Source organism: Hippichthys cyanospilos, chromosome 6, assembly GCF_059441005.1.
Source record: "Hippichthys cyanospilos isolate Australia breed blue-spotted pipefish chromosome 6, RoL_Hcya_1.0, whole genome shotgun sequence".
NCBI lineage: Eukaryota > Metazoa > Chordata > Actinopteri > Syngnathiformes > Syngnathidae > Hippichthys > Hippichthys cyanospilos.
The window spans coordinates 1,247,925-1,262,500 of NC_142374.1; the positions used below are offsets into that span (position 1 = coordinate 1,247,925).

At 44.9% G+C, this 14,576-nt stretch overlaps 1 protein-coding gene across 13 annotated transcripts in view; it reads left to right on the forward strand.

Annotated features, from left to right (window-relative positions):
* The window catches only part of exoc3l1 (exocyst complex component 3-like 1), a 71,960-nt gene that overhangs the window by 45,518 nt on the left and 11,866 nt on the right, over positions 1-14,576 (forward strand). For all 13 annotated transcript variants that reach the window (XM_088417860.1, XM_088417862.1, XM_088417863.1 and 10 more), the window contains 4 exons: positions 9,045-9,162; positions 9,252-9,377; positions 12,644-12,744; positions 14,008-14,124. In XM_088417860.1, the coding sequence (XP_088273986.1) occupies positions 9,045-9,162; positions 9,252-9,377; positions 12,644-12,744; positions 14,008-14,124 (462 nt within the window). The remainder of the gene's footprint in view (positions 1-9,044; positions 9,163-9,251; positions 9,378-12,643; positions 12,745-14,007; positions 14,125-14,576) is intronic.

Consider the following 14,576-nt stretch of genomic DNA (forward strand, 5'->3'; position numbering starts at 1 on the left):
ACATCATGAAGTTTGGCGTAAAACCAGTGGCACTGTGTTTGGTTGCTCTGTAGGCCATGATTGCGTAAGGCACCATGAGGTCCCAGTCCCAATGGCAACATTCTGGAGTGGAAGCCAGGATCTTTAGAAGGGTTGCATTAAAACGCTCAACTTGCCCATCCGACTGGGGTCGGAACGGTGTGATGTGCGTCTTGTCAATTCCGAACAAGCTGCACATATTTTGGAACACCTCAGATTCAAAGTTGCGTCCTTGATCGCTGTGTAATGGATGAGGTATTCCGTAGCGGCAAACCCACTGTGATGCAACAATCCCGGCAACAGTCACGGCTCGTTCGTCAGGGATGGGGAATGCCTCCGTCCATTTTGTTAAGTAATCCTGGATCACAAGCACATACCTGTTTCCGCGCTCAGTCTCGTTGAGTGGCCCCTTGATGTCCAAGGCCACGCGCTCCATGGGGGCTCCTACCCGGACAGTTCCCATGGGAGCTTGGGGTCGCTTGTGAGGACGGGCCATGGATGCACAGCGGGTGCAAGTGCAGCACCAGAGAGCAACGTCCTCCCTCATGTGGTACCAGTAGTACCGGGTTTGAAGTCTCGCCACAGTCCGCTCTACCCCAAAATGTCCACCCACAGCTCCATCGTGCATCTGTCTCATCACCTCAGGTTGAAGTTGGCGTGGCAGCACGATTTGTGGATAGAATTGGGTGTCGTCCAAACAATAGAAACGGCGAACCAGTACCCCCTCTTTGAAGTAGAGTCGTTTCCACTGGGACCAGTAAGTCTTCACGGTGGGGCTGCATGGCGAAATAATGTTCCATGGGGGGCGCTCGTTGCTGGCGCTCATCCAGGCATATATTGGTGCGACATCAGGATCTGCCTCTTGAGCTTGTCTCAGTTCATTCATGGTCCAGCCATGAAACGAAGAAGCATTATCAGGAGTATGAGTCACATAAATCTTTGTTGTCGAGCTTTCATTGGGTGGATTGTCCTGGTTCGCCTTACTACTTGGCGGCGGTTTGGCTAGACTCACCCCCACCGGACCTGGCACACAGGCGGGTGTTCCTTCCACCCCCACTGGACTCAGTGTTGCGAGGATGGAGTTTGGGCCCAATTCACAGTGGATTGCCTGGTGGTTGACGTGCACAGGACCTGAGGAAGGATCACGCATCCTGCATGGGCAGGACCGGCGGCAGTACCTCCTGGACAAACAATCAGCATTAGTATGAGCACGACCAGGACGATGGATTATCTCAAAATCATACTCCGCGAGCTTCTCGAGCCATCGAGCTAACTGTCCTTCTGGCTCTTTCATTCTGGTGAGCCAGCGTAGGCTGCTGTGATCTGTGCGAACTTTAAACTGTCGTCCAAGTAGGTACTGACGAAAATGGGACGTGAAATCCACGATGGCCAGTAACTCTCGTCTTGTGGTGCAATAGTTCTGTTCAGTCCTGGTCAACTTGCGGCTGCTATAAGCCAGGACTCGCTCCACGCCCTGTTGCATCTGCGACAATACAGCACCGATGCCCGCGTCACTGGCGTCGGTGTCTAACATCATTTCACCACAATCAAGTGGGTAGCCTAGAATGGGGGCGAAAATGAGGAGATGCTTGAGCTTGTTGAAGGCAGCTTGGTGCTCGGCCTGCCATAGGAAACGGGCATTCTTCTTAGTCAAGTTGTGGATTGGTTCTGCTATTGAAGCGAAGTCTTTTATGAATCGACGATAGTATGAGGCCAGGCCGATGAATCGCCGGACCTCTTGAACAGACGTTGGTGTAGGCCAAGACTGGACCTTCTGAACTTTCCCCGGGTCAGTGGCAACGCCCTCCTCCGATACGATGTGGCCTAGATAGGACACTTGGCGTCTGAAAAGACAGCATTTAGCTGGTTTCAGCTTCAAATTGGCTTGTTGAAGCCTGTCGAACACCTTGCCCAACCGTTCTAGCATCTCCACCACATCCGTGGCCAGCACAATGATGTTGTCCAAATAGACCAGACAGGTCTCCCACTGCAGGCCAGCTAAAACACGGTCCATAAGCCGTTGGAATGTCGCCGGGGCATTGCAAAGACCAAATGGCATGACGTTCCATTCAAAGAGGCCTGTTCTGGTACAAAAAGCAGCAGCTTTTCGTGCTCTCGGGGTCAGTTCCACTTGCCAGTAGCAGGATGCAAGATCGAGGGTGCTGAACCACTTGGCAGCTGAGAGTGTGTCCAGCGTGTCCTGAATTCGGGGCAATGGATATGCGTCGGTTATGGTGCGGTTGTTAAGGGCCCTGTAGTCAACGCAGAGACGATATGTTCCATCCTTTTTACGCACCATAACAATTGGAGAAGCCCAGCTGCTCTGACTGCGCTGGGAAACACCGCTCCGCAGACTGTCGCAGATCTGTTGGTCAGCATTCTGTTGTTTCCCTCTCGCCATTCTCCGTGGCGGCTGTTTGACGGGAGCACCAGGACGGGTCAGGATATTGTGCTGCACCAGGCTGGTTCGACCAAGGTCCGTTGGCCCTGTGGAAAACACATGTCCGTAATTGCACAGCAGACCCTTGAGGCGAAGCTGTTCACCTTCAGTGAGGTCGGTGGAGTTTTGGGTATAAAGTTCCTGTAGGTGTAGAGGGACAGTCAGTGGATTGGCAAAGGTGTCATCGGCTGCAGGTCCACTGGGGGCTTGCACAGCCTCAACGGGGTGGAGGATCCCGGCAATGGATCCCCCTTTAATAGTCACAGCTTTGTTGCCAGGGTTGAAGAGCCGAATTGGTACTACTCTAGATGGCTTGGTGGTGACCAGGACTCGGGCAACAAGTACTTTGTGTTTCTCAACAAACCCTTTTGTGGGGCTTAGCATCATGCTCCCAGAAATTGCTGCGCTGAAACTCACGCCACCCCTCACAATGTACTCTTCCCCGGGTTCCACCACGACGGTTCTGGCCAATCTCACTACCAATGACTTCGAGCTGGCCTCGTTTTGGTAGTATGGCACCTCTTCTCCGAATAGAATGATACGTTGCCGGCCAAAATCAAGGCGGGCTTCAGCCTGGGAGAGAAAAGGATGCCCAAGCAGCACTTCATTGCCGGCTATATCCGCCACCACTAGGTCAACAGTTATCTGACGGTTGCAAATGTCCATTGGCACGTGCGCCTCCCCAAGGACAGGCACGTCTCCTGGTCCCACGCCGCTCACGGTCTTAATAGTTGACGGTTGCAGGGGGGGCCTTACGTCAGGGTGTATGGAGTTGTAGTAGTGCAGAGGTAGCACGCTTCTCCTGGCCCCACTGTCCAACACAGCGCGGACCTCTAATTCGTAGAGACGCACAGCTATGCACATTTCTTTATCTTGCGCCTTCAGATGGATTGTAGATGATTCAATGCAGTCACCAGGGCTACGACTTGACGTTGGCTCTTGGGTGGACTTCCGAGGGGAAGGACATTGCTTTTGAATATGGCCCCAGCCTTGGCAATTATGACAGCGAACCCAGCGATTTTTGTTTTTAAGTTGAATCGGTTTTAGTGACGTGCGTGAAACCAGAGTGTGTGGTGAGGAGCTGATTGAAGGCGGCACTTCTACATTAGATTCCTCTTTCTCACGGACTATGGCGGCCCGGGGACGACATCCGGCAGCGTATCGCGGGGCTGACTGCATGGCGTTAGTAACATACGCCGCAGCCCTTTTGGTAGTCTCGTGTCGGCGGGCTATTTCATATGCTTGAGCTAGGGTTGCAGGACGTCCATCTAACAGCTTCTCGACCATTCCAGCATCGCCAAGACCATTCGTGAACACTTTAACAGCAATGGAGTCTTGCTCTCGTTCAGATCTATCGCCATAAGCCACCGCTATTTTCCCATAAATTTCATCTCAAAACACGTGCAAGGCTTCCCCGGGTTTACGCACACTCTGCCTTAACTCCACAGCAACTGCCGCGGCATGATCAGAGGGCGGGCCATAGGCGGTTTCAAGTTCGTCCACCAGACGGTGGTAATTCCACTTCCAGGAGCGCGGGTTACAATGTACAATGGCACCTGCTGCTCCTACTAAACAGTATTTCAATTGTATTGCCTTAGTCTTTTCGGACCAATAATTTGCTTCAGCACAGCTCTCAAATCGATGCAGAAACTCCCTCCATGGCATGCTGCCATCATATTCACCTGGCCGTAGAGCTGGGACTCGCTCTCTTGGATCATCCTCTTCATCACTATTACTGTGGATTTGGTGCTGAGAAACGAAAGGTTGACTAGTTCTTGAGCGGTACACAGGAGCGTGTTGGCAAGTTACTGTATCGACATGTTCATATTCCACTGGCTTGCCAGGTACAGGTGTGCTGTGTACAAAACTACCTTGATGAGCAGAGGTGAATGGATTTGAATTGGGGACTTTCAGGAGTGAAGAGGGAGCTGAATAACCGTGCGCACAGTTGTCCGGGCCGTTAAAGCGACTTTTACGAACGTCTTCTGCAAAAGGATTCGACCAGTGGAACGGTGGTGGCGCCAGCAACTCCTCCTCCTTAGCGCGTGGGAACGTACAATTTGCACCACACGTAAACGGGTTGTAGTGCTCACATTTTGCCACAGTCTCAATCTTAGATCGTTCAATCCACTCGGAACTTCCAGAAACTTCGTTCGTCCACATGCGCGGGCCATCAGATTCGACTCCGTTCATCTCACGGGGGTAACGAGCAGCCGCCATCGGATGTTAGCTTAGCTTCGGCTATCTAGCCCGGTTGCGTCATTCACCGCTCTCACCACTCCTTTTTGGTGACGTGCTAGAGGTCCCTTCGTGGTCGCCAGTGTTATCCGTTCCCGTTCATCTGGTGGCCGTAGATACCAGATACGGGGGAAACCTCATTTCCAGGGCCGGAGTTGCCCGTCCGGGTAAATAGCCCTCGCAGGACGGCTCGAATGGTACAGACGGCAACGGGGAGGCAGCGGCGGTCTCAACCGTCACTTTTATTTTAGTAAATACAACAGAGAGCTGCACAGCACTTACACAGATGTTTTTATACGTTAACGCGGTTTTATTTCAGACACAGAACTCTTCATGCGCATGCGTCGTCTTCTTTTCACATTCTCCTTCTCTCTCGCGTGATCAACCACTCTCTCTCTCTCCGCAACAACTGCAGAAACTGCGCTCCTTTCTGCTGCGGTCTGGCGCGATCCGTCAGCCTTACGCAAGACAGAAAATCTGGCCCGCCTTGCAATTTCATAGTTCAAAAAGCACCAAACAGGAAAAAGAACGAGGTCTACATCCGTATACAAAAGCAAAATTGTGTTTCCATTTGCTGATTGAATGAAGCCAAAAGTGAGTGTCTCTGCTTTTTTGACCCATTGCCATCGAGACAAAAGAAGAAAACGCTTTCCTCCTGGTAATCGGTACAAATATATATTACTGTTTGAGTCGCGATTCAATTAATTCACTTCAAAAATAAAACGAACGTTGTATGTATGTACTCACCCATTGTAAACTTTACCTAAGTTGTAAATGAAGCATGTGTAACATATTTAGTATGTATGTTTTCATTTTTTCACATTTGTTTTCTGTTTCAAATTAACATGTTAGCGCGTTTGATTGATATGCACGCAAGAGAGAAGGGAGAGTTCTACACTCGTGCTGAAAGAAAAAGAAAACAGGTTTCACTATGCGTTGTTGTAAGCACAATGTTCACAGTTTCACAGTGACCTTAGGAGACTCGAGAAGCCCTTTTTAGGCTTATGCAATGAATCCAAGAAAACTTTCCACAAACGACCCCGTGCTGTGTAGTATGACTTCCCAAGGAATGTAAGGAATATGTGCTGCACCGCGTATCGCGGCGGATCAGAAACGCACGCAGTGGCATGGTTTGCGTCCGTCGTTGCGGGTGCGGAACCGAGCAGAGCGTGCTGGATGTAATGGAATCGCCCTGTAAAGCCAACCGGCATGTCAGGTAAATGCCTCAGATGTTTGCTTATATGATGTTGTCTTCTTTTTATAAAGTTCATGCCTGAGGAAGTCTGAAAATAAGTTGCCAATCATGAGCCTTTCCATCAAAATTTGCGTCTCTTTCTTCACAACATCACAAGTCAACTTTACTTCAGTTACTTTTATGAATTCCACAGAGCTCGGCCAGCATCTAAAATCAAGTAAAAAATTATCCTTCCTTATATAACCGTTGAGAGATATACTGTAGTTGAATTTCCAAGGCGCCATAGCATCACGGGTCAACACAAATCAAGAGGAAAGTATATTTCATATATTGTCCGAATGTCTCGTTCTCACTTTTCCATGTAATATACCATTACCTGTATTGCAGCCTCGAGGATAGTCCATTATCGATCATGTTCGTTTTGTCATCATTGAAGTTATTAATTATACGTGCATGACATTTGCTTGACGCTGACATTTAGCAACCCCATGTCGACTGTATAACAACTTTTTTTTTAAGTATCAAAGCAATATTTCTCAACTAGGAGTAGGTGGAAACATTTAATAAGTTATTGCCCAGACCAATAATTTGTGGCACAGCCACACCAAAATCCAAGTTGTGTGTCAACTCTCATTAAAGTTTAGATCCAATGAGAGAAAAAAAAAGTCAAATTGATATACAGTAGTGGGTCTGAATAATATTCTTTCTTAGTGTAATGTTTCTGATATTTACAGTTGAAACTGCTCTTTAAAGAACACAATTTAAAGTTTTTATATGTCGGTCTGCTTACAGCCAAATGGAATTAGGACTGCTTTTCCCATGATTCTTGACATGGAAGCATGAGGTTTTCACTCCGATATGCTGGAAATGTAGACTCTTGCTAGCATGTCGTGCAAAGTGAATTGGGGGACATATAGTTTTGGCTTGTGCATTGGATCGGACTGGTTCTAAATAAAATTATCTGATGATACAGTCATTTTGGCCTGTATTGGGCTCAAAACTAATCCAATGTATCGAATGAGACCATCACTCCAATGTGCATGTATGTACTGTATTTATTTGACAATAAGGTGCAGTCAAAGAATAAAAATGTGTTCTCAGAAAGCAATTTGTGCTTCTTCCTTCCACATTGAGCGCAAATGTTGATTGTTTCAAGCAGCAGTTGAAAAGGTGTCTTCTTCTGCCTCATCCATATACGGCCTCAGCTCTCTCACTTGGCAGCATTTGCCACATTGGGAAAGCTACCAGAGTTCTGGCAGAGCGACCCAGGTGCAATGTTACATCATGTTAAAGTGCTGTTCCACCTGAAAGGAATTACTGCGGATAACCCTAAATGGTTGTCGCGTCCCTCAACATGTCGACTTATGTAACTTTTATGTACTTCTCCAGAAGATGGAAACTATGATGTGCTAAAGCATATTCAGCCTAAAGGTTCAGCTGCTTTTTCTGCCTGGATGGTCGATAGCATGGCAGTGTACTTCATGGAAAAAATGTTGTCGTTGTTGGGCTTGGGTTAGAGCAGTTTCCTGTTTTCCCATATTTTGATACATCAGCTACCACCTTCTGTGCGCGTTTTGGCTAAATCTACTTGTTTCGCCACAAGTCATTACCAGTGCCTGGCTGAGGAAGCAGATTGAATCCCCCTGACAACAAAATGTTTCGCTTTGCAGTGTGGGGCAATGAGTCCCTCCTGCAAGCATCTGTGAGAACCGACAGTAGTAGTGTCCAGAGAGGTGGTATGGAAGCGATGCAAGAAGGCTCTGTGCTTCTTTCGTCAGCAATTTGGCTCAGAGGCTTGGCATTGTATTCCCTGATGCACTTAAGATAAGGCAGTAGGAAACTCCTGCTTTTAGTTGTAGGAACCGAGAAGGAATACAAGCTGCTCTTCATCACCAACTTGTCGTGGAGAAGTTTCCTGGTTGGCTTTGGGTTGCAGGTCAGCATGCTTCCACTCATCACCGCAGACAAGACTAGTGGCTGATGACCTGACAGTTGTACAATCAAGAACATTGGCTCCAATGCGTTTCCATGTACATAACTTCCAATGAAACTATATGATTGGCTCTGTCACGGTTCCACTTATTGGCGCAGATTCTCTGCGTGCACAAGGTCTGCTTGTCGATGTTGCTAAGCGCCATTTGATCATGTCCTTTCAAACATTCGCGTGTGAGGCTGTAGGAGCTGGACCAATAATGTCTGGAAATTATTTGGCATCCGGTGATGTTTATCGAAGATTTTCTTTCCCATTGATTAAAAACAGGTTAATTCGTAAAACAGTATTTTTTTTCAGCCATCTCCAGCCTAATCTATTTACTGTACATCTTTTCATCCCTTTTTTTCCCAGCCGTTGTCCAAACCTAAAGTCTAACCATCTTGTGAAAAAGAGGTAACCTTTGACCTTCGGAGCTACTGACCTGTTAGTTCCAGGTTTTTTTCCTTTTTTTTTTTTCTTTTTCAAAACAATCACCAGCACTCACCATTTGACCACCACCTTCTTAAAATAATGTTATGGACATGAAACCTAATTATTTCCCATTCCTTTAAAAAAAAGTACTTAACAGTGCTGTGGCAAAACAAAACAAAAAACACATAAGATAAAACTGACCTTCCCACAAACACATAAGATAAAACTGACATTCCCACAAATGCTTTGTGTTTAGAAATGAGAATAGATCCACATATGTATAATGTTAAGCATAAATTTTGAGTACATCCTCTCCTGACTATTCAGCAGTGTGTGTTTGTGTGTGTGTGTGTGTGTGTGTGTGTGTGTGTGTGTGTGTGCGCGTGTGTGTGTGTGTGTAAAAGTGTACAATTTGCCGTTTATGAGAACATCTTTAAAGTGGCTATGAGTGAGAAAAAAAAACACTAGCATGAGCGGTAGTCCTGAATGATGTCCCTCACCGTCCTTCATTCCACAGATTTTATTTGTATGAGCACAATTGTGTAAATGCAGAAAATTTCCTAAGATTAAATTTGAGTTTTACATTTTTTGAAAGATGAATAAATGTCTTGAGTGAGTGTCACAGCAAACTCATATCTTCTGGTTATACCTGCGGTATAACAGTTTTGTTATTGGCTATGAAAGGTCATGTTTTATGTCATGTTACTGTGGTTAGAAAACTGGAAGGTCTGACAATTTTACTTTGGCAGCCCTGAAATGATGGGTCATTCAGAGCTGCTGTCTCATATGAATGGCGAAGAGCTAGAACCTTTGATCTCTCCAGAGGGACTTGAGCAACTTCAGAACAAATATGCTGCTAGTGTTCGGGTCAGTACTATAAACAAAATACATGCATTTACAGGATCAGTTGTCTTGTCAAGTGAAATGTAGTTTTCTGGTTGTCCTTGCTACTATAGACGAGTGTGACTGAATGGATGCGTAAAGCGCTGCAGGTGGAACTGCAAGACTGGCAAAGGGACCAGGAGCCTGACACAGACCATGAAGGGTTCTATCAAACCAGTCTACCAACCATCATCACACAGGTAAGTGACTTTTACCAGCCACTGTAGAGTCAAAGTCCAACCACATGCCTAGAAAATGTGTAATCGTCATCATCATTTTCTGTATGAGCAACTAGGGATGGATTTTTTTTTGCACCTGAGTCTGACTCTGAGTCTGCTGATGCCAAGTCCCAATCCCATACCTCAGCAATGTATTGAGGAGAAGTAAAAAGTACATCCAAAATATCCATCCATCCATCCTTTATCTTCCGCTTATCCAGGGTCAGGTCACAGGGGCAGCAGCCTCAGCAGGGAAGTCCAAATTTCCATCTCCATTCCATCGCCTTTTCCTCCAGCTCCTCTGGCCTCCTCCCGGTGGGACATGCCCAGAACACCTCACCAGGGAGCCATCCGAGATGATGGGGGGGCCTCCTAACCAGATGTCCGAACCACCTCAACTGGATCCTCTCAATGCAGAGGAGCAGTGGCTGTCCCCAATGTCCATGCTATGTTGCAGAGGCGTGTCAGCCGGGGCAGCCCTACAATGTCCAGAGACATAAGAAACTCAGAGAGAATCTCTACAACAACAAGGTTTTGACCAACTCAGTGACTTGAGCCTCAGATATGGGAGTGCCCACCTCGAAGCGGCCAGACTCTGCTTCCTCAGAGGAAGACATGTCTGTGGAATTGAGTAGGTTTCGAAGTATTATGCCCACCAGTTCACGATGTCCCGAGATGAGGTCAGCAGCGTCTCATCCCCACTGTACACAGTGTTGATGGTGCACTGCTCCCCCCTCCTGAGACGCCAGATGGTGAACCAAAATTTCCTCCAAGCCGTCCGAAGGTCACTTTCCATAGCCTCACCAAACACCTCCCAACATCCCAAATTTTTTTTACCTCAGCAACTGCCAAAGCAGCTCATAACTTGGCCATCACACAGGTAAGTGACTTTTACTAAAGCCACACACTACTTGGCCAGTCAGTACCTGTCAGCTGCCTCTGGAGTCCCAAAGTCCAAAAAGGCCTGATATGACTCCTGCACCTTGACAGCATCCCTTACTGCTGGTGTCCACCAGTGGGTGCGGGGAATGCAGACACAACAGGCACCAACAACTTTACGGCCACAACTCTGATGAGCTGCCTCGACAATGAATGTCCACTCGGACTCCTTTTATCTTGACTAGTCTGCCAGTTCCTCTTGCTGAAAAAAATCCCCATGGATGGTGCTGCCCCCACCATGCCTCACTGTATGAATGGTATTGGCCTGGTTTTGAGTGGTGCCTGTTTTCCTCCAAAAAGGACACCAGTCACGCCAAAGAGTTCATTCATTGTCTCATCAAATCATAGAATTTTGTTTGTCATGGTCTGAAAGTCATTCAGGTGCCTTTGGCAAATCCTACACAGATGCCATGTTCCTTTTACTAAGGAGTGGCTTTCTTCTAGAAGTCATAGAAACAAGAGGGCAGCCACTTCCAACCGGTGGCAGTGAAAAAACAGACAATATCCTGTTGGACTTGCAGATATAGTAGTAATGGATAAACATCAGAAGACAGCAGTTGTGATAGATGTAGCAATCCTGAATACAGTGTTGGGCAAGTTACTTCAAAACGTTAATGCATCATTTATTGCTTACTGTCATTTCAAAGTAATTAGTTACACTAAAATGTTACTGAATTTGAAATGTAAAGCATCACACTACTATTGCATTACCTTTATATTAATCTCATCAACATACCTTGGAATATGGCTTTGCCATTCAAAATGTAGCTCATTACGCTCATTACATATCCAGTGGAAGGTTAGCATAAGCTTTAGACCAGTACAAATCATTTAATCTGTATTTTATTCTAAACCTTTAAAGACAAGATACTTTTTTTGTATTTTAATCCCTTTATTATATAGCTTCACAGCAAAGTGATGCATTGTTCATGTTTAGCAGAAACAGTTAGTGCGTTCCACAATTTCAATATCAATTATCAAATTCAAGTTTGGTTGGCTAGCTTAGGAACAGACGTTTCAAAAATACATGGTTTCCATGGGGCTAACTTTAGCAGCTAGCCTACTGTACATCGTTATTGCGGTTAATGTATTGTTTAACATGAGTTTTTGAATGCTTTATCTTGATACACATTGACCAGAACTATTTATCGACTTATTAATAGCAGTTGTACAGTGAAAATGAGCATTATCTTCACTTGTTCGTATTTCTAGTTGCGACGGGAACTCGCTGACAAGATTTCAAAATGCTGGTAAATATCCTCTGTGGAAAGTGACAGCCTATCTTCTACATACAGACTACTTCGACATACAGTACCACAGGTCTCCTAACCTCCTGAGGTCGAAGTGGCGAGAGAACCATCATTTTGCCTGCTTTGTTTTATCCCCACTCATATTTTCTTTTTGCTAATTTCACGTTACTAAGGCAGCACTCTAAACGGTTTGTCAAATTACTGGTGCAATTTGTTGACGAGGACAGGTCCTTAGGTGTCGCACACAAAGTGCATTCAACGATTATGGTATATTCTTCCTGTCTTTATCACGGACGAACTGAAAGTAATGGGCGTATATCTGTTTGTGTGCATATGGTCCATATTCAACCTGCCTTCTGCTGTTCCGGCACTAATTTCTGCTGTAGTAGATACTAACAACACCAAGTAAACATTTTGCCCCAATCTTTCTCCTCCGATTTACTGTGTTTTTGGCAAATTGGTGGAAAAAAACACTACTTTCAGGCTAAAAATGCATTGAAATGCATTACGTTCTCATTTGTACCAAGTGAAATACTAGTAAAGTACTATTTTTTGGTGTTTAATATATTACACTATCGTGTTACAGCAAAAAGTAATGCATTACAGTAATTACATTACTTTTGTAGTGCACTAATCCCAACACTGCCCGAGTGACAGCAACATCCAGAAAAATGAACACTAAAAGCCGGAGAAATAACAAAACATGATGGGGTTGGAGAGCTGGGTTGGTATGCAGATTTTCCATGTGATATTATATTTCATAACTCTGTAGAATATTGAACAGTTATGTGAGCCTGTGCTTGGTACGTGTACGTGCAAAGGAACATTGTGTTCCAAATTGATTCTCACTTTTTCTGGCACTTCTGACTGTACATCATCCCTGCTTCCCAAGGCAAGGTCTTTCTTATACTATTTTCTACTATTTTCTCCCCCTTTCTAGAATATTCAGAGCTCCTATATAATTTTTGTGTTGTTGTGATAAAGTTCCTGATTTGTAAAGTGCCAATCGCACAGTGATGGTGTGACGTGTCAGTGAATTATGTTTGTCTTCTCTGATAGATGTTGGAGGAAAATGCCCGTGTGGCTCTAATGATTGGTGAACCCCTCAGAAACCAAACAATACAAATGGGTCTGTATGAGATGGAGAACCTTCTCAACAGGTTTGACTTTTTTAATGGCTACCTTGCACATGTACTTACCAGAGGTGGGCACTCCGTTAGCACTGAAGGACTGTCCGTGTGTCCGTCACTGATGAATACCCGTTTTTCTGACGGAGCGACAAATGACGGGAATGCCCTTAAAAAAAGGCGGATTAAAAATGTTGGAAGTGCAATTGACATGTCCTCATTGTAATCGGGATAGACATGTCAGCTGTCAGTGACACGTTCGTCAGCCCGCCACGCCCTTAGAACGTAAATTATTATAATTCAACTGACTTACATGGTCACCTACTATGTTGCTGTATCTTTAAAGTAAAAACTGCAATCAACCTGCAGTCAAAGTGTCAATAGTTACTTTGCAGTACCACCAAGCAGTGGAGTAACATGTTTAGTTTCGTTAATATATGGGTTAGGCTCAGTTTACTGCTTATCATTCACAGCTACAACTCAGATGACTTTAGCAGAGATTTATTTGTAGTTGCTCCCTTTTTTACTTCTGGTTTCAAAAACCAAAACTCAATCTCGCTGACCAAAAGTTAAAATGGTTAGAATTAAGTGTTAAGAGATTTTTTGTGTTATTTTCCTTTTTAAATATGTTTTGCATAAAGAAATTGCTTGCTGGTAACACGCATTCTTAGATGCCTTTCTACTGCAGGCAGTCACTCTTTCAAATAAACAATGGCCTGCACACAAATTTGCATCTTTTCTCTGCTCTTGGCCAGGAACTGCAAAATCAACATTTTTTCAATTCCCTAATTAGAGACTTTTTTTTAGTAAATTCAACCTCAGCAATACTTTGTTTTACTTGTAGTGTATGTAACATATAAAATTTAGACAAATTCAGACAAATGTTAATGAAACCATCTTCTATAGTTGTAGAGCAGACAGTTATAAAGAGAGAGACACAAATCAATGTGAAAATCTAAGAGAAAATGATGTGAATGAAAATGCTTCAACTATTTATCTATAAACACAGTAGAACAAAGCTTTAACCTTCCGCTATTTTACAACGGTTGACGCTGACCAATAGCAGACCACCATCTTAGTGTTTCCAGGATGCCGACCAATAGTAGACCAACATCTTAGGGAGTCGTGACGCCGACCAATAGCAGACCAACTTTGTAGTGACGTGATCAGTCACGCGTGTATAGACATAAGAGCATGGAGTGACTCGCAGAGTCACGCACACACACTGACCGTCAGTGCAATGCTTTTGGAGTAACTATGTATGTCCTATTAACTTATCTTCAAATTCATTTATAGATATCGGGAAGCTCTGGTGGAATTTGGAAAAGAGTGTTGCACTGATCCACTTAACAGCAAAGGAAAGTTTCACCTGCACTATCTGCTTGCCTCCATCAACAACTGCATCATACTCAAGTAAGAAGAACTCATCATGGTTATGTTTAGCGTTTACATTTTTGGAATTTGAATGAAAAACAATAACCCTTATATGGTATATTTGAGTGCTGCTATTTCTCAATTCTTAAATTGATTTGTTATTTCCAGATGATCATGTAATATGTTCTTGATCACGTAATATGTCCTTAGCAAATGTCCCTAGCAACCATAACTCACTTTTCCATCTCGCCACCAATCAGCGCTCAGTATTCATCAGCATATACTGTTTGCGCATCTGCAGTGCACAGACGCTTTCCTCAAGAGCACTTGCTCCACTCTCCTTTGTGTAATTCCGTGGATGATATCCATTTTTCTTTCCTTCCCAGGTGGTAAAATCAATGTACATTAATGACTGTAATGCCTTTTGCAGTAACGCCTGTGGTGTAATGCATTACACACACAAAAATAGTAATAGTTTACCTGGCACAAAT